The sequence below is a fragment of the Danio rerio genome, chromosome 1 (assembly GCF_049306965.1).
Source record: "Danio rerio strain Tuebingen ecotype United States chromosome 1, GRCz12tu, whole genome shotgun sequence".
Classification (NCBI taxonomy): Eukaryota; Metazoa; Chordata; class Actinopteri; order Cypriniformes; family Danionidae; genus Danio; species Danio rerio.
The window spans coordinates 50,315,808-50,339,560 of NC_133176.1; the positions used below are offsets into that span (position 1 = coordinate 50,315,808).

Genomic DNA, 23,753 nt, shown 5'->3' on the forward strand with positions numbered 1-23,753 from the left:
ATTATTATAGATCAGGGATTCTCAACTAGTCCACTAGTGGGCCTCGGCGATCCTGCAGGTGGTAGCTTAAAATGAACTTAAATATTATACTATAATTATTTGATTTCATTTTTAAATATGTCATAATAAATTTCTGTGATTGAACAAGCTAATTTGGACTGCAAAAACAGCCTCACTGTTAATTACAGACATAACTGTGGCTTAAATTTCCTAACTCTGCGTCAACTCAGTTGTATAAAGCAAGCAGTCAAGCAAAAACAAAGGTAACGACGATTATAATAACCAGCCCGCTCGTGCCCCACGCCTGCGACTCGTACTGTATCAGAGTTGCACGTCCCTTGATTCACAAACTATGCATGTTTTCTACGAACACTTTAAAATATCCGCAAAGTTATCCGAATTAAAGTCTTGCGAACGTTTTAAAACAGATGCGCATCTGTGGAAATATCTGAAAATTAATTAACTAAAAACAAACACTCTGCTATTTATCTACATTAATCTGAAGCTTTCATCAGTGAATGAATGACAGCTACTGTGTCCTGCTTGAACACATTAAGTAAGCCTACATTATATCAATTAATTAAGTTTATTTTTATTTATTTAGCTAAATACTGAACTTATTAATTGAGAAATAAGGATAACTTATGTTGAATGTTTGGATATTGCTGAAGGCAAAAAAAGGCTAACGCACGTTCTGAAGCAGTATTAGGACAAATGCTTTTCTGTTTTGACCTCTTTAAAAGCAACTTTAATTGTTTATTAGTTTGATTGCTAATTTATAAGCCTATTTCCGACTGTTCTGACATATGTTTCTGATTAGGTCCTCGTTCCTGTCCATGTTCATCATTCCAATTAATTAAACATATAAACACAAGGAAACATATTTAATTATTTTCCCTTTCTTTATTTATATTAGACAGGCAGTTGAAACAAATAACAGAGTAGCAGGAAGAAGCATTCAAAATAAAACTATTTATATGTTTACCTGCGGGATTTAGCAGGCTGGAGTGGGACAAAACTTGAACACTGCAGGCGAGAGCAGGAGAAAATAATAGATATTCTTGCGGGAGTGGGCAGGACAGAAAAATGAATCCTGCACACGTCTCTACTCACAACTGAAATGGACTGAGTGGGAGGCGGAGCTTTTTTTCTGGATATCTTTGTTTCAGTGAGTTAATTTGCATGTATTAACTGTTCACCTAAAGATCTAGCAAAATAACATTGTAAATTTAGATTTCATGCAGACTTTAACCATCGCACTGGATCAACCCACTGACTGTTTTGGTGGTACTGTAGTCTCACCTTCACAAAGTCCTTGAATTCGGGCACCTCGTCAGTTTTCTGCTGAATGAGGGTGGCGCCGTTGAGCTGGCAGCTGCAGAAGCGGATGTATGGCTGCATGTGAGGAAGCTGAGCCGTCAGGATGTCACCAATCATCTTCACTGGCATCCGCTCACCTGACATCTTCTTCCTCACCCGCAGCGCCCTGCAGACAGACGGAGAGAGAAGCATTCTGGGTATTCCTCATTATATGAAATTACATCTGATCTATTCTTATAGTTGTCTGAACATCTGTTGGATCAAACTGTGAAGTGTGAATATTTCATTAAACGCGCTGACATGCCGCATTACAGGCAGAAACGCTGACGGTCTGCGTTCACTTTAATGTATAGGTCTAGAACTACGTTCCTTGAGGGTTGCAGCTCTGCACAGTTTTTCTCCAAGCCTAATCAAACACAGCTGATCCAACAAAACAAAGTGTTCAAGACTACTAGACTATAAAGCAGGTGTGAGTTGGTGGTAAACTATGCAGAGCTGCGGCCCTCCAGGAATTTTTAAGACCCTTGCTGTAGAGCAGTGGTTCTTAAACTTTTTTCATCAAGTACCACCTCAGAAAAAAATAGTCTCTCCAAGTACCACCAAAATGAGCAGATTGAAATACAGTAGCGAAGTAAGCCCAGTAAAGCAGCTACAACTCTGCACAGTTAAAAAACATGGCAGATTACCTCAGAAATATAGGCTATATGTCATTTATGGCATATTATATACATCATTTTTAATCAATTTTTAAAAGTGTATAGCATGTACATGACATATTTCATTCCCCCGCGTACCACTAGAAGGAAGCCTGCGTACCAATAGTGGTACACGTACCACAGTTTGAGAACCACTGCTGTAGAGCAATTGGCATGATGAAAAAAAACAACACAAAAATCATGGGTATAGTTTCATGGTGACTAATGGTGAGCTAAGGGTTTTCTGCTGAATGAACCAGAAGGTGGCGTACTTGAGCAGTTTAATGTTGCACATGGTCAGCTCTTTCCAGTTGACAAAGATCATGGCAACCTCCTTCTCCGTCAACAAATCAGACTCCAGCAGAGGCTTCTGGAAGGTCTGAAAGCAATACATAAATACTGTTTAGTTACCCTTATAGTTAATAGTCATTAGGTTAATCATTATTATTTAACCACATGTACATATACAAGGCATACGGAAAGTCTTCATAGCGCGTGACTTTTTCCACATTGTTTTATGTTACAGCCTTATTCCAAAATGGATGAAATTAATTTATTTCCTCTAATTCTACACACAATACTTCATAATGACAATGTGAAAAAGAGTTCTTGAAATTGTTGCAAATTTATTAAAAATAAAAAAACTGAAAAATCACATGTACATTAGTATTCACAGCCTTTGCTTAATACTTTGTTGATGCATCTTTGGCAGCAATTACAGCCTCAAGTCTTTTTGAATATGATGCCACAAGCTTGGCACACCTGTCTTTGGGAATTTTTGCCCATTCCTCTTTGCTGTACCTCTCAAGCTCTATCAGGTTGTATGGTAAGCGACGGTGTACAGCCTTTTTCAGATCTCCCAAGAGATGTTCAATAGGATTTAGGTCAGGACTCTGGCTGGGCCATTTAAGGAAATTCACTGAGTTGTTGTGAGAATTTTGTTTCTTATGGTCTGAGAGTCCTTTGGCTTCTGTCTGGCAACTCTACCATACAGGCCTGATTGGTGGACTGCTGCACAGATGGTTGTCCTTATGTAAGGTTCTCCTCTCTCCACTGAAGAACGCTGGAGCTCAGACAAAGTGACCATCGGATTACTGATCACCTCCCTGACTAAGGTTTCTCCCCCGATCACTCAGCTGGCCGGCCAGCTCTAGGAGGATTCCTGGTGGTTCCAAACATCTTCCACTTACGAATAATGGAGTGCACTGTGCTCATTGGAACTTTTAGGGCAGCAGAAATTGTTTTGTAACATTCCCCAGCCTTGTGCTGTTTCGGAGTTCTAAAGGCAATTCCTTTGTCTTCATGCTTGGTTTGTGCTTTGACATGCACTGTCAACCCTGCCACCTTGTATAGACAGGTGTATACCTTTTTAAATCATCTCTAATTAACTGAATTTACCACAGGTGAACTCCAATTAAGTTGCTGAAACATCTCAAGAATGATCAGTGGAAACAGAGTGTACCTGAGCTCAATTTAGAGCTTCAAGGCAAAGGCTGTCAATACTTATGTACATGTGATTTTTCAGTTGTTTTTTTTTATTTTCAATTAATTCGCTACAATTTAAAAAAAAAATTTCACATTGTCATTATGGGGTATTGTGTGTAGAATTGATGAAATAAATACATTTAATCTATTTTGGAATAAGGCTGTAACATAAAAAAATGTGTAAAAAGTCAAGCGCTATGAAGAACTTCCGAATAATTCCAGCTGCCATGGAAAATTTTTAATTTTTCTTTAAAAACAACAGACATGAACAACAAAAATAAACAACCTACAATAAAATTAAAAATCTAAAGTTAAAATTTAACAAAATTATGTCCATTTAAATATGTGAAATCCGTTAAATGTCCATCTATGTCCATTTGAATATTCAACCCTATACTCCTAAAATGAAATAACAATTAATAAAATTATTAATAAAGAGTCGAAGATAGTTTTTTTTAGCATAAAATTTTTTTGTGGTGTCCTATTTATTTAGATTATTCTTTTCTAATCAAGCAAAACCATATAGAGTAATGATAATTTTCTCCATAATCAAAAATTAATAAAAAATAATAATTTTGGTTATACTTAAAACAAGAATCATTTGATGACATATTAAGAAAGTATATTTAAGGATCATAGGGCAGCTGCATAATATTACAAGGTTTTCTATTTTAATAATAGAAAATATAATCAAATGGAGTATTATTAGTAATTCGTTCATATTTATGTAAATACAAATCAGAATGAACATGCAAACGCCAGTATTAAATAACAGCATGTGTTGTTCTGAATAAGCATGAAACGTTATTTCACCTATACACACTTTGCTGCCATTTAATAAGCATTTTAAGTGCATATGCAAATTTAATTTGAATGTTTCATATATGAACCACTGCGTCCTGGCATGACTTTAGTGAACATGACACAGACAACACTCCTGACTGTCCATCTTTCCCAGTCTACAGTGTTTTACCTCAGTGACCAGCTGCAGGTCATTGACATAGTTCTCCTCTGTAACAATAAGCTCATGTATGTATCCCTGCCTCTTCCGCTCCACTGGGGTCAGCATGTCGAGCAGGTGGAGATCAGCACACCCTGTCAAACGCACAGAGGTCATGCGCCGTCAAATCTCATGCACAGATTAATACATTCAAAATATGACACATAAATCATTAGTATTTTAATTCAGAACATTAAAATTAAGCACTTAAAATACGACGATCTGAATTAATGTTAATTACTTCTGTCATTTTAAAGCAAGGAACAATCAACACATATTATCCCAAAATAAAGCTCGATTAGAAACTGTCAATTAATTATTACACTTGTCAAAACAAATCATTGGACATGCAACACTGATTTGAACTTGAGATGAACTTACTTTATGAAGATGGTGGAGTGATACGAGGCATAATTTGCAGCCAAAAAGAATATCTGACAGCTAAAATGTAGGATATTGCCCAATCAGAATCGAATATTCCAGAGAGCTGGTCGACTAATAGTTTTATTTCTGTTGAATATGCATGCATGCATCTCTTATACCCAACTGTGCAGTTTATCAATTAAAAGAGATGGTCTATTCTGTTGAACACAAAAGAAGATATTTTGAAAAATGCTGGTAGCCGACTTCCACTGGGCTTCATCATACACATTTGCTCGTTTCAGACCGGTGTGGTTATCATTTTCAGGTCCTGCACCACATTGTTTAAATAGCAAATGCATTTGTGCCCATGCTTTTGTGCCTATTTGTGCACCTATGAGCATGCTTGTCTGAAAAGGAGGCATGTTGCTGGTGCTTAGCTATTTTGAGGCAATTGAAATGGACAGAGACGTTGACCAACTAAAACTATTCTTAAGTTAATGGTGTAGTTTTTTGGGGGGTATTTAAAAAGTGCATTAGTGATAGGCAGCTCCAAAACATGCATATACATTGCTTATAACACACACAGGGATGTGCAGCAGCACATAAACATGTGCAACAAGCAGAGTTGGGGAAAGCTACTTTAGACAGTAATGCATTACAATATTTAGCAATTCCCCAAAAAAGTAACTAGTTGCATCACTTTGTTATTTTTTTATAGTAAGTCATGTGCTGAATTACTTTTGCGTTACCTTTTATTACCTGACTGAGACTCGATCTCTCCCAGAACTTGTTTTTCTCTTTCTTTTTTTTTTTTTTTAGAGATTAACAGTTTTATTGATTCTCAGGCACATTTCAGAATGGAATAGAGAATACAACTCTGTGAAGAATTAACATTTTATCCTATTAACAACCCAAACCCAAACTAAACCCCTAACTATGACTTTATGGTCCCGGCTTGCTATCATTAAATACAGTTAAAGCCTCCATCTTTATATAATGAAGAGAAAATTAAAATAAAATACAAATTTTAAAAAAATGATTAGGTAAGGTCAGTCAATATCATTTCGCATTTACACTGTCACAATCAGTATATTTCTCACACGTGTATTACTGTTCCATTTCCAAACAGCTTAAGCACTCTGACCATTTCTTTTATAGTATAGGTTTAGCTTGTCCATTTGTTTACAATACATTCTTTAAAATGTGGCCACTCTAGCAGGGTCTACTACCCATTCTTGAAGGGAAGGGATATCTTCTGATTTGCAGCTCCTAAGGATTACTTGTCTGCCAATCAATAAACTGTTTTGGTCACAGGATTTTATGCTTTTATCTTTTATTTCGTTGTCTGTCCAACCACCAAGTCAACAAAATAAAAGATAAAAACATAAAATCCTGGGTAGAAACCAGGATCTTTCTTTTTAATAGAGGAGCTCTGCAATTAACAACGCACTATATAACCTTAATTTACCTTTAAAAACAAATCAAAAAATAATATTTTAGAATGTCATGTAAGAACTTGCTGACCCCAAAGCTGTGAATGCTTTATGTACAGATTATTGAAAGATTAAAGCAATGTGTTTGCTACTTTTGCACTATTTGTCTTAGGTAAAATAACTGTCCAATGAAACAATCTCCTGTTCCTTTTCTTCTGTGTGTTCAAAAAAAATAACATTGACTGCGTGATTCATTGCGACTATGTTAATTTTATTACAGAAATGTATTTTTTAAATGCTAATTCATTAAACTACAAGTAACTCAAGTATTATTACTTAATTTTTAAAAGTAATTCGCTACTTTACTCGTTACTTAAAAAAGTAATATTATTACGTAACTCGTGTTACTTTTAATGCGTAACCCCCAACACTGGCGACAATTGCATTTTTGCTCGTTTCAGAATATCGTGTAAATCAATTCCAGGTCCTGCACTGTCCATAACCAGCATTTTTCAAAATATCTTCTTCTGTGTTCAGCAGAGAAAAAAACATATAAGAGTTTAAAACCACGAGCAAGATTTAATGAGGTAATATACATTTTTGGGTGAACTATCCCTTTAAATGAGTGCATGTGACGGTGAATGCGGAAACATTGTTTGCTAGTGACACAACCAGTCCATCTGGTAGCAGATTGAAAACTCAATAAGCCAGTCTGCAGTTGCCATGGAGTTCTTTAATGGTTACACATCATTTTTTATAAAGGTGGTATGACACTTTAAAGCTAGGATTTGCTGTATATGGTTGGTTTTAACTGTACATTCATTTTATTTTTTGATAAAATGCTTTAATAATCAAGTACAATTGTTAATGTTTGTTTTTTGGACATAGTGGTGAGATATTCAGAACAGATGCATTTTATTACAACGTCGGATAGGAAGGAAGCAGCTGTGCTTCTGTAGTCCGAGGATGGTTATGTTCACTTAAAATAAAAAAAAAAGACACGGACATGATGGACAGTCAATCCAGCCAATAATAAAGCAGCAACCTCAGTGGAACCAATAAAGATCCACACAGACATGAAACTGATTTCACGTCTCATCTCTGAGCATTAAAATTACAATACTGTTATGAGGCAAATAACATATAAACAAAAAGTCTTGTAAGTACAACATTGGAGGAGTAAAAATGAACACCATGCTTTCCAAACAAGCAGAAAAAAAACACACTGGACATGATCTAACAGCCTTAAAACTCTTGTTCTCGAATGTAAAGGAAAATTCCAGTCTCTCACACTTGTAAACGTCTATTTATTCATAAGCATTTATGATTAGAAGCTTATATTCATTAATCTTTTCCTTAATGCTGACAACATTTGGAGTCTACTCGTTTTTACTTTCAGTTTCCCAAAGGACGGTGTACATACTGCAGAGGAAATTACTTTTGTGTCTGTCATTAAACACTATGCATAACAGCTTTTGATCATTATAAAAATACGACTTGAAATCTAGTGTTCTCAAATCAGAATAATAATAATTGCAGATTCAATCAACATGACAGAATGAGGACAGTAAACAACTGAAGATACAAAACACAAAGCATTCATCCATCTGAATGGGAAACGCATATAAACAAGAAATGAAATCCAATCGCGTGTACGTCATGTCCAGCAACATTTTATACATTTGTCCAACACTGTACCATTAAACCTCAAGTGGCAGTTGTGCAGTTTATGTTGTTGTTGTTTTTTTGGTTTGCAATACCAATTCTCAACCCCGTCACACAGACACAAAACAAATGTTCGAAATCAAACGGAATAAAAGAGACTAGCAAGCACACGAACACAAATCTAATTCATCCACTGGTTTGGTATGAACATGTAACAAACAATGACACAGAGAGGCATGTGACTGGACCGGATGAACTGAGACGTCCATCCTGTCCGTCAATTTGATTGACAGCACCTGTGCGTGTGTACTGAAGGAGTGAAGGGGGACGAGGCTGTTCTAAATGACACACAATGAGATTCTACATGAAGTCCACACACATATCCGACCATTTGTGGACTTTTGATATGATAATACAGTTTTTTGACGTCACTCGACTTATTTTTAGACACACGTTTTGGAATCCACGAAATATGGTGTTTCAATTGGTCAGATATGCTGCACACATCGCTATTTTCACATAATAGAGCCTTAAAGAGACACTCCACTTATTTTGTAAACAAACTCATTTAAGTTATCTACAGTTAAACGGTCAGAACCATTCAGCCAGAGCACTTTTAGCTTAGCTTAGCATAAAGACCAATGGAAAGTACACTATAAAGCAGGTGCAATAACATTACACAGCACCTGAAAATTACGTCTTTAACAGAGGCAAAATTCCTTACTATTAGCTTAGCATAAAGCATTGAATCGGATTAGACCATTAGCATCTCACTCAAAAATTTCAGAAAATTTTCCTATTTTAAATCTTGATTCCTCTGTGTATTTACATTGTGTACCAAGACCAAGTGTGCCATTTTCTAGGTCAATATGTGTAGGAACTATACAGTCATTCTTCAGTAATATTCTAGGAACTTTGCTGCTGTACCGTGGCTGCAGCAGGCACAATGATATTATGCAGCACCTGAAAATAGTCCCCTGCTATGTAACTAGGTAGCTGCGCTGAATAATATTATTACGCCTTGTGCAGCCATGGCAAAGCAGCAAAACTCCTTGAGTACTTTTAGCTTAGTTTAGCATAAATCATTAAATCAGATTAGACCATTAGCATCTCAAAAATGTCAGAAGATGTTTCTATTTAAAGCTTGATTGTTCTGTATTTACATTCTGCACTAAGACCACTAGATATTGAAAGTGTGCCACTTTCTAGGATGATATGTCTAGGAACTATACAGTCATTCTGGAGTAACAATCTAGGAACTTTGCTGCTGTAACATGGCTGCAGCAGGCGTAATTATATTACGCAACACCTGAAAATAGTTCCAGTTAGATAACTAGATAACTGTGCTGAGAAACATCATTATGCCTTTGCACAGCAGCAAAATTCCTTACTATTAGCTTAGCTTAGCATAAATCATTAAATCAGATTAGACCATTAGCATCTCACTCAAAAACTTCATAGTTTATAAGTTTATAAGTCATAAGTTGTCCTATTTAAAGCTTGATTCTTCTGTATTTACATTGTGTACCAAGACCAATGGAAAACAAAAATGCGCCAATTTCTAGGTTAACATGTCTGTAAGAACTATACAGTCATTCTGGAGCAATAATCTATGAACTTTGCTTCTGCTCCATGGCTACAGCAGGTGTAATCATATTACTCAGCACCTGAAAATATTCCACAACTAGGTAACTAGATAACTATGCGGAGTAATATCATTACGCCTTCTAAAGCCATGGTACAGCAACAAAATTCCTTGATTATTACGCTAGAACGAGAGTATAGTACCTAGGAACTTTCATATTCCGTTGGTCTTAGTATACGATGCAACTAAAAGAAGAGTCAAGCTTTTATAGAAATAATTATAAAAACTCTTTTCAGACAATTTTGATTAAGATGCTAATGCTCTAATCCAATTTAACGATCTATGCTAAGCTATGCTAAAAGTGCTCCCACCAGACCTGGAGATTGGCTGAGTGGAATCAAAAATGGTAAATCTGTTCAACACTAGGGGAGTCGTAAAATGAGTATACTTACAAAACAAAGTGGAGCGTTCTTTACATGAGTTTGCAATGACACTAATAAGCAAGTCAGTTATGACATCTGTTTGATACTGCACCCCGTTACGTCATGACTCATGAATAGTGGGTCATTCTGTGGTGCTATGGTCCAATGAGAAACCAGGGAGGCGGGGCTTGGAGGAGCGGAAAGCGTGCATTAGTCGGATGGGAGCGGTGGAACTTAACACTGAATGAAACCATTTCATTGGCTGCTTCAAAAACAGCAGGCTTTGGAGGGGGGGAGGGGGTTGAGATCACAGAAAGCCACAAAAGGACCCACTATCCACCACTTTGATTAGTGTTTCAATTCATTGCACAAATTCAGTGTGAATGATCATTAATTTAATTAATTTGTAAAAAAAAAAAAAAAAAAAAAAGGAGAGATCCTTCAAAAAAATGTTTATTTAAATAATGCGGAGGATGCTGGCTGGCATTTTGTTTTTTGGTGAGCGTCTAGAATATTGAGGTTAACGACTGCTCTCTGTAGTATTCGTCTCTTCTGGCCACAAAGCCAGCTGTGTGTGTGGGGGGGCAGTCACATGATCAATGTTCCGTCTCCCATCATCCCGCTGGGCACAGTTTAAGGGATAGTGGGTCGCTTTGAGGACTTTCAAGGCTGAGTGGGATATGGGCAACATAAGAGTCCTAGAAAGAGGAAAACACAGCACATAAGCCAAAAAAAAAGGAAAAATAAAAAATCTAATAAAAAAAGGAAAGAAACGAAAAACCACAATGTGCAAAAATCTTTACGAGCTAGGAGAACTAAATGAACTCTGCAAGACACTCTTCACAGGACGCCACAATGACAAGGACACGAGCATGCAGGCAGAGAGAGAGAGAGAGAGAGAGAGAGAGAGAGAGAGAGAGAGAGAGAGAGAGAGAGAGAGAGAGAGAGAGGTGAGGTTCTACTTAATGCTCTACAACATGAGGTGAGAGGTTGCTTGGAAACAGGAAGAGGAGGGGCTTCATTGTGGCAGAGGATAAGGATTGGACATTGGACGTTTTAAACCTCACCACACTGTGAGGACATGGCTAAACTAAATCGAAGAAGGTCCTCAAAGATTTGAAAGTAGTAGCTTTGGATCAGAGTGGCACGGTTCATTTAATCGGATGCTATTGGTGACGCAAGCCAATTGTCTCTTTAAAGAGAAATTGATCTACATCTCTTTTGAGCAAGATAGATGAAAGATCAGTGTAACTGTGTGTGTGTAAGATACAGGAGAGCATTTTGGACTCACATTGTTGGCTGGGGTCTGTGTCGGTGGTCAGCTTGACGTAGTTCGAGGGGAAGAGGCCGACGGATCCATTCAACTCTCCTTTCCACCAATCGGGATCCTCTCTGCTCAACACATTGATGATTTGGCCCTTCCCGAAAGGCAGCTCGTCATCATTCTGAGCAGTGTAATCATACATGCCAATCACCTGGCACACTGCAAAGAGGAAACACAAATGCATATGTATAAATGTATTGTAATGCTCAAGCATATTTTCCAAGCTATATACAGTAGGTCACGCTATTTTTATCTAAAATATTTGATTCCCAGGTCATTTATTTGATGCAATTGAAGACAAACAAGCAAAACATGCAAATGTGGGTTTGTGTTGAATTGGACTTCTGTATGAGTAGATCGACTTTAGAACACGATGTAACTACAGAAGAGTCAAGCTTGTATAGAAATTATTATCAAAACCTTTTTTTTGTTTATTTTTATATTTTTATTTTTGCTCCCACTGGACGTGGAGATCAGCTGAGTGTATTAAAAAAATGGTAAAACTGTTTAACTCTAGGGAAGTCATAAAATGAGGCTATTTCCAATAACGTGGAGTGTTTTTTTTTTGGTCGGCGCAATAGCCTAGTGGTTGGCGCGCAGACATATGGTGCAGTAGCACGTCAGGGTTTGAATCCCGGCTCGAGGACATTTCCAACCCTACCCCCCTCTCTCTCCAACTTCGCTTCCTGTCTCAATACTGTCCTATCTAATAAAGGCAAACAGGCCAAAAATAAATTATTTAAAAAATAAAAATAAAAATGGAGCAAGATGCTAATAGTCTAATCCGATTCAATGACTTATGCTAAGCTAAGCTAAATGTGCTTCCGCTGGACCTGTAGATCAGCTGAGTGGATTAAAAAATGGTAAAACTGTTTATCTCTAGGGGAGTCATAAAATGAGGCTATTTTCAAAAAAAAGTGGAGTGTTGTATTAATGAGTTTGCTTTGTAGAACATTTTTAACTATACAATACAATTAAATCCACCAAAACAACACTGGTTGATAAAGTTTTTTTAAATTAAATCCTTTAAAAGAGTTTTGCTTTTTGGCTCATTGCCTTTGGTTATTAATCATAAGAGTATAGTTGATACTCCTGAAAATAGTCCCTAACTAACTAGATAACTACGCTGCATAATACATTACACCTTCTGTAGTCTTGGTACAGCAGCAAAATTCGTTGATTATTACACCAGAACGCTAGTTCCTAGCCACTTTTCATTTTCCGTTGGTCTTAGTACACGATGTAACTACAGAAGAGTAAAGCTTTAATAGGAACATTTATTAAAACTCTTTTTTTGAAATTTTATAGCGAGATCCTAATGGTCTAATCCGATTTAATGCTCTATGCTAAGCTAAGCTAAGCTAAAAGTGCTCCCACCAGGCCTGGAGATCGGCCGAGTGGATTCGATAAAACTGTAGGGGAGACATAAAATGAACATATTCCCAAAAAAGTGGAGTGTTCTATTAATGAGTTTGCTTTGTGGTGCATTTTAAACAATATAATACGATTCAATTCACCATTTCACCGTTTTAAAAAGTATTAATTTGCATGTCAAAGATCAAACAATCTTCAATAACATATCCAAATAATATTTTTATGCCTGAGTTTTAGAGGTATTTGCTTAGCTGTTCATTACTTTTAGTTATCCACCATGAGAGTATGCAAATACTATGAAAAACTGCTAGCTACAGGAAAACACTTTCACTTGCCCTGTTATAAATGACAAGACACACGCTCAAACACAACATACTCAACTTTAATCCTTAAATCCTGTTTTAATTGCAAGAAGAGCCATGCAAAAAGACAACATGTTTTTTGGTGTCAAGAGAAACCTGTCTTTATCATATAATTCCCATACCTGCATTGGGTGTCGGCAGCTTGGGTGGGTTGGGATCTGTGGGTGTTGTCTTACTGGTACTGGGACTCAATAATTTGACATAATTTGCAGGAAACCAGCCAATCTGCCGCTTCTTTCCTCTTGCCTGTGAGGAGCAGAAGCAGTGTGCCAAATTAAAATTAATGTAACATTGAAGAATTAAATAACTACAGATTATATAAAATGTTTAAAGTTTGTGTGGTTAAAGGTTGGTGTATTTAACAGCTTGACTTGCTGTGTGTTTTTTCAGACCTGAAGTTCTCCTTCCCACCATCCTCCCGGGTTTTTCTTGCGAATGAGAATGAGCTGGCCTGGTGCTAAAGTGAGCTGCTCTGCACCAGTGGCCGTGTATGGAGCGATGACTTGGGCAATCTCTGAAAACACAAGAAGAATGTAGGTAAAAAGAGAGCGAGAAGACAAAGCCCTAGTTTTTTTGGAGGCATAAAAGTGTGGCTTTTGTGTTGCTATAACTTAAACTTTCTCTTTTAGACGGCGATTGAGCAAATAAGAAGGTCATATGGTGGACTTTTGGTATGGAACGGGCACCAGCACTCACCTGGTTTCTTCCCTAAACTTCCTGTTTTCCCAGCAGATCCCAACCCCTGGAAAAGCGTAGGAATTCAGTTATGGTTTTACTAATTTCTGATGGTTATTTTGACTTTTTAAACAATTGTTTGCATGTAACTGTAGTCGCATCAGCAAACACTTCAATCTCAAACATTTCAAGTTGTTCGAACTGCAAGTCATTACCTCAGATTCTTTAGGTTTGACATAATTCGATGGAAAGACTCCGATCTTCCCGCTCACAGTGCCGGTCCACCAATCTCCTTCTTTCTTGGTGACTGTGATGACATCACCTTGCTGGAAGGTCAAGTCACCCTGCTCATTGCTTTCATATGTATACATGGCCACATACTCTGTGATAAGGCAAAAGAATAGCACACAAAAACGTTCAGATTCAATATGATTAATAGCTTCATGTAGAAAATTAAGAATTAGGTTGCTTTCACACCTGCCTTATTTAGTTTGATTGACTCGCACTAGAGTTTGTTTTCCCTTTTGGTGCGGTTCGTTTGGGCAGGTGAGAATGCAGCAATCGTACTCTAGTGCGCACCAAAAGCGGACCAGATAAGCGGACCGAGATCTCACTGAAGAGGTGGTTTCGGTATGCTTTCAAACGAACCCTGGAGCAGTTAGTTTGAGGTGAGAATATGATCCGTGTTAAAACAGGTCTAACTGCAAAAAGTACAGCGCCTTTTGGACTAATCCAGCTGCCGTAGGCCGATGTGCTGTGCATTATGGCATATGGAGGAAAAATATTTGTTGACAGCGCTTTACCAACAGAGAGAGAGGGGAAAACATTACTTGATGGATTGTTGGTAATATTTCCGCAAGATGAACATGTCGCAGTTTAGCTAAATTAATTCACGCCTCCTGAAGTGATGAGCGATGCATTAAAACACTGTTTTCCAGCCGCAGCCGCGCTTCATTCTTGAAATGTATAGCTTGTCTAAAGCAGGCATACAATCAGTCAGCGCAGTCGTCCCTCCAGAGTAAAAACGACATTTTGTGGCTGCCGGTTTTGATTACTTGCGGGAGTTCATTGGCATTTTCCTGCACGTGAATTCTAACCAATCAATAAGCAGTTTAGGAAATATGTTCAACAACATCTGGCCAATGAGAGATGTGGATTTTGTCACATGACTGCATTTTGGTTCGTTTCAACTGGTTCAGACTAAAGCCAGCAGTGTGGTGTGAAAACGACCCAAAGACGGCAGAAAATGCAACAATGCATCATTTATTGCCCTTGGTCCGGAACAAATGAAGCGAATACAGATGTGAAAGCACCTTTAATTCACCCCAATGACTTCCATTCATACACATTCCAGACCAGAAATGCAAATTTCACATGTCACTGCATTCTAAAGTTCAAGGTTGGTGTAATCTAAATGCATCAAGTGAATACATGAGACCAATAAAAGAACAAACTATGACAGAAATGTTAAATATGGAGAAGTGTTGTCAAAAGTATCAAGTTTGGTACCAATCGATGCTGAAATATTAAAAACGTTTATTTCCCGAAAACATTCAATTAATGTTGAGCGCATTCTTAACCACCGCTGATTGGCCATTGTGTTCACATGCTCAACAGAAATGACTGCAATTGGCCGGGAAGGTCTTCGTTTTACCACACTTCACTGTTCACCAAGTGCAAACACCAATAAACAGACACTGGAGAATTTCAGAGTCGCTGGTCTGTCAATGAGCTGACATATGAGCGATACACTGATGGATCGACTGATTGAAGCAGCTTTGAAACGCTTTATGTTCCTGTATCTGTGTTTGCACCAGGTGAAGAGTGGTGAACGGTTGACTTTTAAGGCCAATCACAGTTATTTCTGTTGAGCATGTGAACACAATGGTAGAGGTCTGCATTCCTGTGGGACCTGCATGTACTGCGGGACCCGACCAGGTTTCTTGCGGTGCAAGAATAAATTTCTGAATAAAACACGGTAGCGGTTAGTAACTCTGGTGTAATTTTAACAAGAGAGGGCGGTCCAATAGTATAGCGCTTACGAGTCCCGACGTTATTTCGGAACAGCACATCTGTTATTTCCTCATTCTTATTGAGCACCGGCACAGTCAGTGCTCACCACTGTTACACATGTTGAATGCTTGGACCAGTGCTTTCTGGACAAACGCACATCTGTGCACACATCATCTGCATAACGGTCCATAGATCGGGCTTTACCAACATGGGAGAGCAAAGTGAAGATGCGCTGTCCTCCAGCTTGCATTAATAAACGGTCCGTTTACAGAAACCCACATCAGGCAAGTCTAATGTATAGGAGTCTTTTTCATGAAAATAAAAATATTACTCTTTGCACGATGTGTTAATACCTCAAAGTTTTACCCTTTATCAGTCACAAGACTGAAACCTCAGTTTAATGTGGCACTCGTCTAGGCGACATTTAGCCTACAATCCTTGCACAACCTACACAACCTACCACAATCTGGTTTCTCTCTCTTTTGGTAGTACCCAATTTAAACATTTTGGAAACCAGATCTAAACTCAGCGGGAATCGGGTTGGGTTGAAAACAAGGCAGGGCGGGCAGCGTGTAAACAAAGCCTTAATATACAGCGGAAGCAGCAATAAAACCTTGCAGGAGTGGGACAAAAAAAATGAGTCCCACGCAGAAATCAGTCAATCAATAGGCAATCAGTGATGTTTAAGTATGTGCTTAAATATTCAATACCAAAGTGGATGCTTTTGACAACACTAATATGGAGCAATCGCTTCTTTCGTCAGTATCACATAATCTTCTTTTATCCTGCCCCTTTTCACAGAACAGCACAGTACAATTTGCATGCTTAAAATCGAGTATGACCTCACCTTTAGACGGATACATTGAGTTGCTGTTGGAGTTCTGACCTTCTCCGAGCTCTGTGGGTTTGTTTAGAGAGGGACTGGGTCTCTTTACACTAGGAGGGCTGTCTGAAGAGCCAGACTCAATACTGAAACAGAACAGAATTCACATACTCAACATTACGATCTGAATGAAACAACTTGCAAAAAATTTGCCCATGTATATACAGGCCTACAAAATGTATTCTATATTATCCCACAACCACATGCACACACACTCACCTCATAGATTTCCGGACAGGTCCAGAGATGAGCTTGACGTAAGATTTAGGGAACCATCCTCTCTGTCCTTGCACCTCCCCAAACCACCACATGTCCTGCTGCTCCAGTACAGTGATCACGTCATTCTTGTTGAAGTTTAGATGATTGTCTTTCTTGGCTCTCCATGGGTACAGCGCCTGAGCCTGCAGACCCTCCACCTTCTCACCCTAAAAATAATAAAGAGAGTGAAAGTTATAAAAATTAAACGAACCAAAAATCAGCATTAAAAAAGATTAAATGATCAATAATGCTATAAATTGTTTTATATGCAGCAAAAATAGTAAAAGAGGTCTTATATTATTGCCTGATGCTAATGTTTTTTCTAAGGTGTGTGTTATCAAATAATGTGTTTTTCTTTGCATGGGTGTGATTATATATAAAGTTGAAGTCAGAATTATTAGCCCCCTTTTGATTTTTATTTTCCTTTTTAAATATTTCCCAAATGATGTTTAACAGAGCAATGAAATTTTCACAGTATGTCTGATAATATTTTTTCTTCTGGAAAAAGTCTTATTTGTTTTATTTCGGCTAGATTAAAAGCAGTTATTAATTTAAAAAAAAACATTTTTGGGACAAAATTATTAGCCCCTTTAAGCTAAATTGTTTTCGATAATCTACAGAACAAACCATCTTTATACAATAACTAATTACCCTAACCTGCATAGTTCACCTTATTAACCTAGTTAAGCCTTTTAAAGTCACTTTAAGCTGTATAGAATTGTCTTGAAAAATATCTAGTAAAATATTATTTACTTTCATCATGGAAAAGATAAAATAAATCAGTTATTAGAAATTAGTTATTAAAACTATTATGCTTAGAAATGTGCTGTAACAACCTTCCCAGAACAGAACAGAAATTAGGGGGGAAAAAAACAGGGGCGCTAATAATTCAGGGGGGCTAATAATTCTGACTTCAACTGTATATATTTAATCCAGAAAAGTGTCTTTCATAATGCATGCAACTTTAAGCCTATATATTATAATTTGTTAAACCTTTGAAAATATTTAAGACTTCATGTTACTTCTAATTTCATAAATCTTCTTTAGACACACTTAGAAATATAAATAATTTTTTTTTCAAATGCACATATGTAGTTTTTGTCTTAAATATTTGGGACAGTGTGATAGTTGATAGTGTGTCAAACATGTACCTGTCCAAGCACGGGTGAGGGGGAGGAGCCGGAGAGTGTAGCAGGCGTGAAAGCAGAGCGCTGTCTGATCTGCCCTCCACTGGGCACTGACAGAGAAGGCTGAGTTGGCTGAGTCGGCCATGCATCCCATCCATCACTATCCTGCTTCTCCACAGCAGAATTAGAGGGCCATCTGAATTAGTCACAACAATGAACAGAATAAAAATGAATGCAGGCCAATAAAATCATAATATTCAGCTTGAATAGATATAATGATAGACAGACAGACGGACGGACGGACAGACAGACAGACAGACATAGAGACATACAGACAGACAGACAGATAGATAGATAAAACGATAGATAGATAGATAGATAGATAGATAGAACGATAGATAGATAGATAGATAGAGAGAGAGATAGATAGATAGATAGATAGATAGATAGATAGATAGATAGATAGATAGATAGATACTGACGTAGTGCTGAAATCTGCCCAATTGCTTGATGCTGAGGAAGAGGAGGAGGCGGGGCCTGTGGGGGGTGGGGCTGAAGAGGGCGGGGCTATCGATGCAGGCTCTGTGGAGACTGGCAGAATGGGCGTGGCCGTGGTCGATGAAGAAGCAGATGACATGTGAGAACCCAATTTAGGGGCGGAGCTAGAAGCAGCGCTGGCCCTCAAACTCAGAGGAACTTCGGATTCTGGAATCTTCTCCGCATAGTTGGCAGGAAACCAGCCAGTCTTCCCTTTAATCTCTCCTCCTAACCATCCAGGCTCACCTGTCTGAGACTCATCCACCTTATTACAAGAGAATGACAAGAATGGCAAATTATTTATCAATGAAAAATCTTAACTTCTTATGCGGCTAATGAGGCTCATAACATCTTCACAGGGACATACATCAATGTTCTAAATACAAGCACATGAGTCAAAATACAGAGTGCACAGTCACTGCATGTAATGATGAGAAAATAAAGGGATCAATTTGTTGATTCATTACATGAAATTAGGTAAATGATCTTTGCATCTCAGGAAGATCAGTGGCTATGTTTTAATGCAACCAAAAGATTGATTAGTAAATGGATAAATGAGTCAATTGACAACATTTTTCTGCTAGATTTTAATAAAATTTCAATTGGATTGAAGGAAGTGAAGTAGTTTTTTTTTTATCAGGACATTTAAACACTTGGTTGGATTAAAAACATGCTGTTTTAAAAAGAAATTTAAGTGTCATAAATGACATTATTCTAAAATTCTTTCATTGAGTAGATGAGCACAAAAATGGGCAACGTAATGTTACATATTTACTGTTTCTACACACACACACACACACACACAGTGAAAGTCAGAATTATTAGCCCCCCTGTTTACCCCCCCCCATTTCTTTTTAAGGGAGCGAAGATTTTTTTTCAACACATTTCCAAACATAATTGTTTTAATAACTCATTTCTAATAACTGATTTATTTATTCTTTGCCATGATGACAGTAAATAATATTTAATTAGACATTTTTCAAGACACTTCTATTCTTAAGGCTTAAAGTGACATTTAAAGGCTTATTTAAATGTATACAAAGGTTAACTAGGCAGGTTAGGGTAGTTAGGCAAGTTATTGTATAATGATGCTTTGTTCTGTAGTCTATCGAAAAAAAATATCTAGCTTAAAGGGGCTAATAATTTTGAAATGCCACTTAAAATGGCATTTAAAAAATTAAAAACTGCTTTTATTCTAGCCGACATAAAACTAATAAAACTTTCTCCAGAAGAAAAAATATTATCAGACATACTGTGAAAAATTCCTTGCTCTGTTGAACATCATTTGGAAAATATTTGAAAAGAAAAAAAAAAAGAAAAATTACAGGAGGGCTAATGATTTTGACTTCAACTACATATAATTTTTACTGTAATATCAGCAGCATGTTGATATCCTATATAGGACCATAAATAGATAAATATTCCGTCTGGTCTTTAAAACAAAAATTATATGCTACAGTAGGAAAACATTGTGTGCAAATGCAGAAAGAAACTTTTGACAATAAGCTCATTTAGTGTTCACACAAGGACTACATTTCAATTTAAACATGAGACGTCCATGCAAAAGTAGCCACTGACCACCTCCAAATGGGCAAATGCCAGAAATAGCCAACATCACAACACACACAAATGATGATCTCTGAACAGAGTGTCTTTTAGCCCAGTGACAGATGAGCAATGCAGAAAACAAACTAGAGACATGTAAAAGTGCATGAGGAGCAGAAAACCTCAACTTACCCACTCTCCCTTCACCTTCAGGCAGAGTGAGCAAAGGGAGGACAGAAGCAGGTCAGAGGTCAGTTCAATGCGCATCGGCACACATGCAGAAATGCCACAAATCCCTCACACTCCCTGGCAAGCAGGCTTCAGTGGTTTAATTAATTGCTGTATAATGTATAACAGCTCTGTACTGTAGACACTATATGATGTAATGATTACTGAATCCACAAAAACACAATGGGCTTTATTTTAAAGTCCATGTGCAGAGCGCAAAACACAGGGCGCATGGTCTAAAAGGGTTGAGTTTATTTTCTTAATAAGTTATAGGTGTGTTTTGAGAATAAACCATTTAGAGTCTCATCTCCCATTCCCTTTAAGAGCCAGCTGCGTTGCGCCATAAGCGCATTCGCTATTTACAGGACGTAAAGGTGTTAAACAGAGCATTAAAACAGGTGTTAAACAGAGGATCACTTTCACTTTTGCTCTTGGATAGGGAAACCTTTACGCACAGACATCAATTAGTCTATAAATAATTAATTGCGTTTGTTAAGCGCAAATATTCGTTTCAAACCTATTTCTAAATTCAGTTCTAATTTCCAGCAAACGAATAAATGAACAATAATAACGAAGTGTGCTCAAAAACCTGAGTTATATCCTAAAACACATGCTTTGCCCCATATGGTCTAAAACCTGACAGGTGGGCAAAGCTAAGCTTGTTTTTAATAAAACAAATATAAATATGGATATAATAAATAATACTGCTAATAATAATAACATTATACAAAAGCAAATTGTTACGAATAAACTGAAAAAGCCTCCCGAGATGAAGAAGACATAAAAGCAGTGATTTTTCATATTTATGTAGGCTGGAAAATAATGATTTGTAATTTTTTAATCCTTTATATTTATATTCTTTATCTATTCTTATTATATTCTATATATATCCTTAATATTTAATTTTTTTCATATGTAAAGATATTTGCCTATTGCTCTCTTGTGCGTATTAAGCAGTGTGTAAGCGAGGCGCAACTCTGCGCCGGAGTTTAGACCGGGTTAGTTTTGGTCTAATGAAAAATCTATTTTAGTTTCTCAAAATAGCGACGCGCCAGCAGTGTGCCTCAGAACGCCTTCCCTTTTAGACCAGAACGCCTATGGACGCACATATGAGCGCTAATGCATTTGCTATTTAAACAGAGTAGCGCAACGCCTCAAAACGACTCTTGCGCCAAGCTGAAACTAACAAACAAGTATTGCGCCACGCCTTGCGCCACATTGCGCCGGGTGTATGATAGGGCCAATATGTTTAAAGGGTTGCAGTTGGTACAATTCTTTAAAAATGTTTTCAAAGGTAGTTTATGAATCCACCAAGGCAAAATTTATTAACAAATAATAATAATTAATTAAACATTTATTTATTAAAAATATAATAAAAATAGTAATACTATACTATTACTAATACTACACACAAATATTACTAAGTTTTTTCAAATTAAAACCGTTGTTATGCTTAATATATTTAGGGAAGCCATGATGTAGAGGTCTGCATTCCCACAGCTCTACCGCGTAAGCGCGGGACCCGACCAGATTTCTTGCAGATTATTTCTGAATGAAGCGCGGGACTCACCATGACTATGTCTCCAGGATGGATGGTGATCTCATCATGACTGCGGGCCTCAAAGGGATACATTGCTCTATAGTAGACCACCTTTACCTTCTCCTGATTAAAACCAGACACTGGGATCTTATCTAGAACACAAACACATGACTTATGTTGATTTCTGACATTTACTCTCATAAAGCAGCAGCAGAAATGATCAAACTCATGTCTTTCTGCATCCACAATCTTCTTTTCTCTCACCTGCCATGGACCAGGGAGACTGAGCCTGTATTTTTCCTGCTTGTGGATGTTGGGTGAAAAGCTTGGAGAGGTTATCCTGTATTTCAGCTCGGCTGTGGTTTTCTTCTTCACTCACCCGGCTCATCCAGGCCTGAGACACAGGAGGAGTAGGAGCTTTACCCAGCCCATCATCCCTCCACGCTGGAGACACGCCATCATCAGTCCCCGACAACCTGGAGCAAAATAAAATGCAAAACATGTATGTTAAAACATAAACCACGACGACAACAACAAAAATAGCTGTGGACAAAATCCCTTTAAGGCAAGTCATTTCATTCAGCGGCCATCTTTGAAACAGACAGTAGGAAGACCGGGAAATAGGGAAACATTCAATTCTCCAAAACTGCTTGCCAAAGCTTAATATCAAACTTCATTTTTACGAATTAGCAATGAAACTAAACAACAACTGCTTCTTTAGTTTCATTTCTAAACGTTCAAACCGTATAAAATCTGCAGAAACTCACGCCTGATCCAAGCCCCTCCCCCAGAGAATCACCAGTCTATATTGATCAATGATTGGCTCCTGTACTAGAAGGCGTGGCTTCATTCGCGATATTGACCGTTACACTTTTTCCCATTCAAATCTATAGGAGTCATTGCAGTAGAAGAGCATCAAGTACCTCGAGTCTTGTGAGTCTATGGACTTCCTGTCATGTGACGGCTGGGTGATGTCAGCCTCCAGCTCCTTCTGTTTCTGCCTCTGCTGTTTGTTGTGGATTTCTCTCAGCTCCTGCAATGCATGATGGGATATTGGAGGACAGGTAAGGGGGAGTATAGGGGGCAATGGGGTTCTGTTTGCGCTTTTTTTATTACACTCAAAAAAACATGTTTACAGCTGCGCCCTGCAAGTGCGGTCCGGACAATAAATTTGTTTAAAATCTCAGTCGTGTCTTTTGAAACCAGAATCCCTTTAAACAATTGGTTAAACAATAGAAGTTAAAATCATTATCATTATCTGTATTTGAAATTTTAGTTCAAATATTTCCCAAGTGCCATTTAAAGTCAACATCAACTGGAAGCTGCGACCATTTATTTATTTATTTTTCGTATTGTGACGTACTCGTATAGTTAATTGTGACGTAATCTATATAGTTTCTCACATAGAGAAACAGAATATTAAATGAAAAAACAGCAGGCGTGGTTTGTTTTTATTACTGCAAGCTGATTAGATGTAGTACAGTTTATTCAGAAAGATCAGGAAAATGGTTTTGGGATAGTCACCATTTCCTCCTCCTCACCCTTTCTGTTTGTTGTCTAAACTGACCGTTGAGGGGGCGTGGTTATCGTGACATGTATCGAATTGTGACTTAAGTTTATCGTTACACCCTACCTTATTAATAACTAGGCCCACACAGAATCAGCGCGCACAGAAATCCACAGGTTTTTAGTCCATCGATTAGTCTATTTATCTATAATAACTAGAATTGTAACAATATGGCGTAATGTTGAGACATCGCAATATAAAACTGCGACGATGCTTATCACTGTTGTAAATGAAATGATTCAAAACATTGAGCTTGTTTTATCCAAGAGTTAGTTTTCTGTTTTTATAAGGTGTAATTCATTTAAAAGTTAATTCCGTCTACGTTTACGGTCGCATAATCATTCGAATCATT

The 23,753-nt window shown here is 37.6% G+C and overlaps 1 protein-coding gene across 6 annotated transcripts in view; it reads right to left on the bottom strand.

The window, feature by feature from the left end:
• The window catches only part of itsn1 (intersectin 1 (SH3 domain protein)), a 91,193-nt gene that overhangs the window by 9,977 nt on the left and 57,463 nt on the right, over window positions 1-23,753 (bottom strand). The window contains exons 17-32 of one of the 6 annotated variants that reach the window (XM_005170971.6): window positions 22,758-22,867; window positions 22,099-22,310; window positions 21,865-21,986; window positions 20,259-20,273; window positions 18,467-18,786; window positions 18,009-18,180; window positions 16,819-17,024; window positions 16,564-16,685; window positions 13,919-14,085; window positions 13,725-13,770; window positions 13,421-13,542; window positions 13,151-13,274; window positions 11,260-11,451; window positions 4,474-4,595; window positions 2,288-2,394; window positions 1,303-1,486 (exon numbers count right to left, since the gene is read on the bottom strand). In XM_005170971.6, the coding sequence (XP_005171028.1) occupies window positions 1,303-1,486; window positions 2,288-2,394; window positions 4,474-4,595; window positions 11,260-11,451; window positions 13,151-13,274; window positions 13,421-13,542; window positions 13,725-13,770; window positions 13,919-14,085; window positions 16,564-16,685; window positions 16,819-17,024; window positions 18,009-18,180; window positions 18,467-18,786; window positions 20,259-20,273; window positions 21,865-21,986; window positions 22,099-22,310; window positions 22,758-22,867 (2,343 nt within the window). 6 annotated transcript variants of the gene reach the window in all.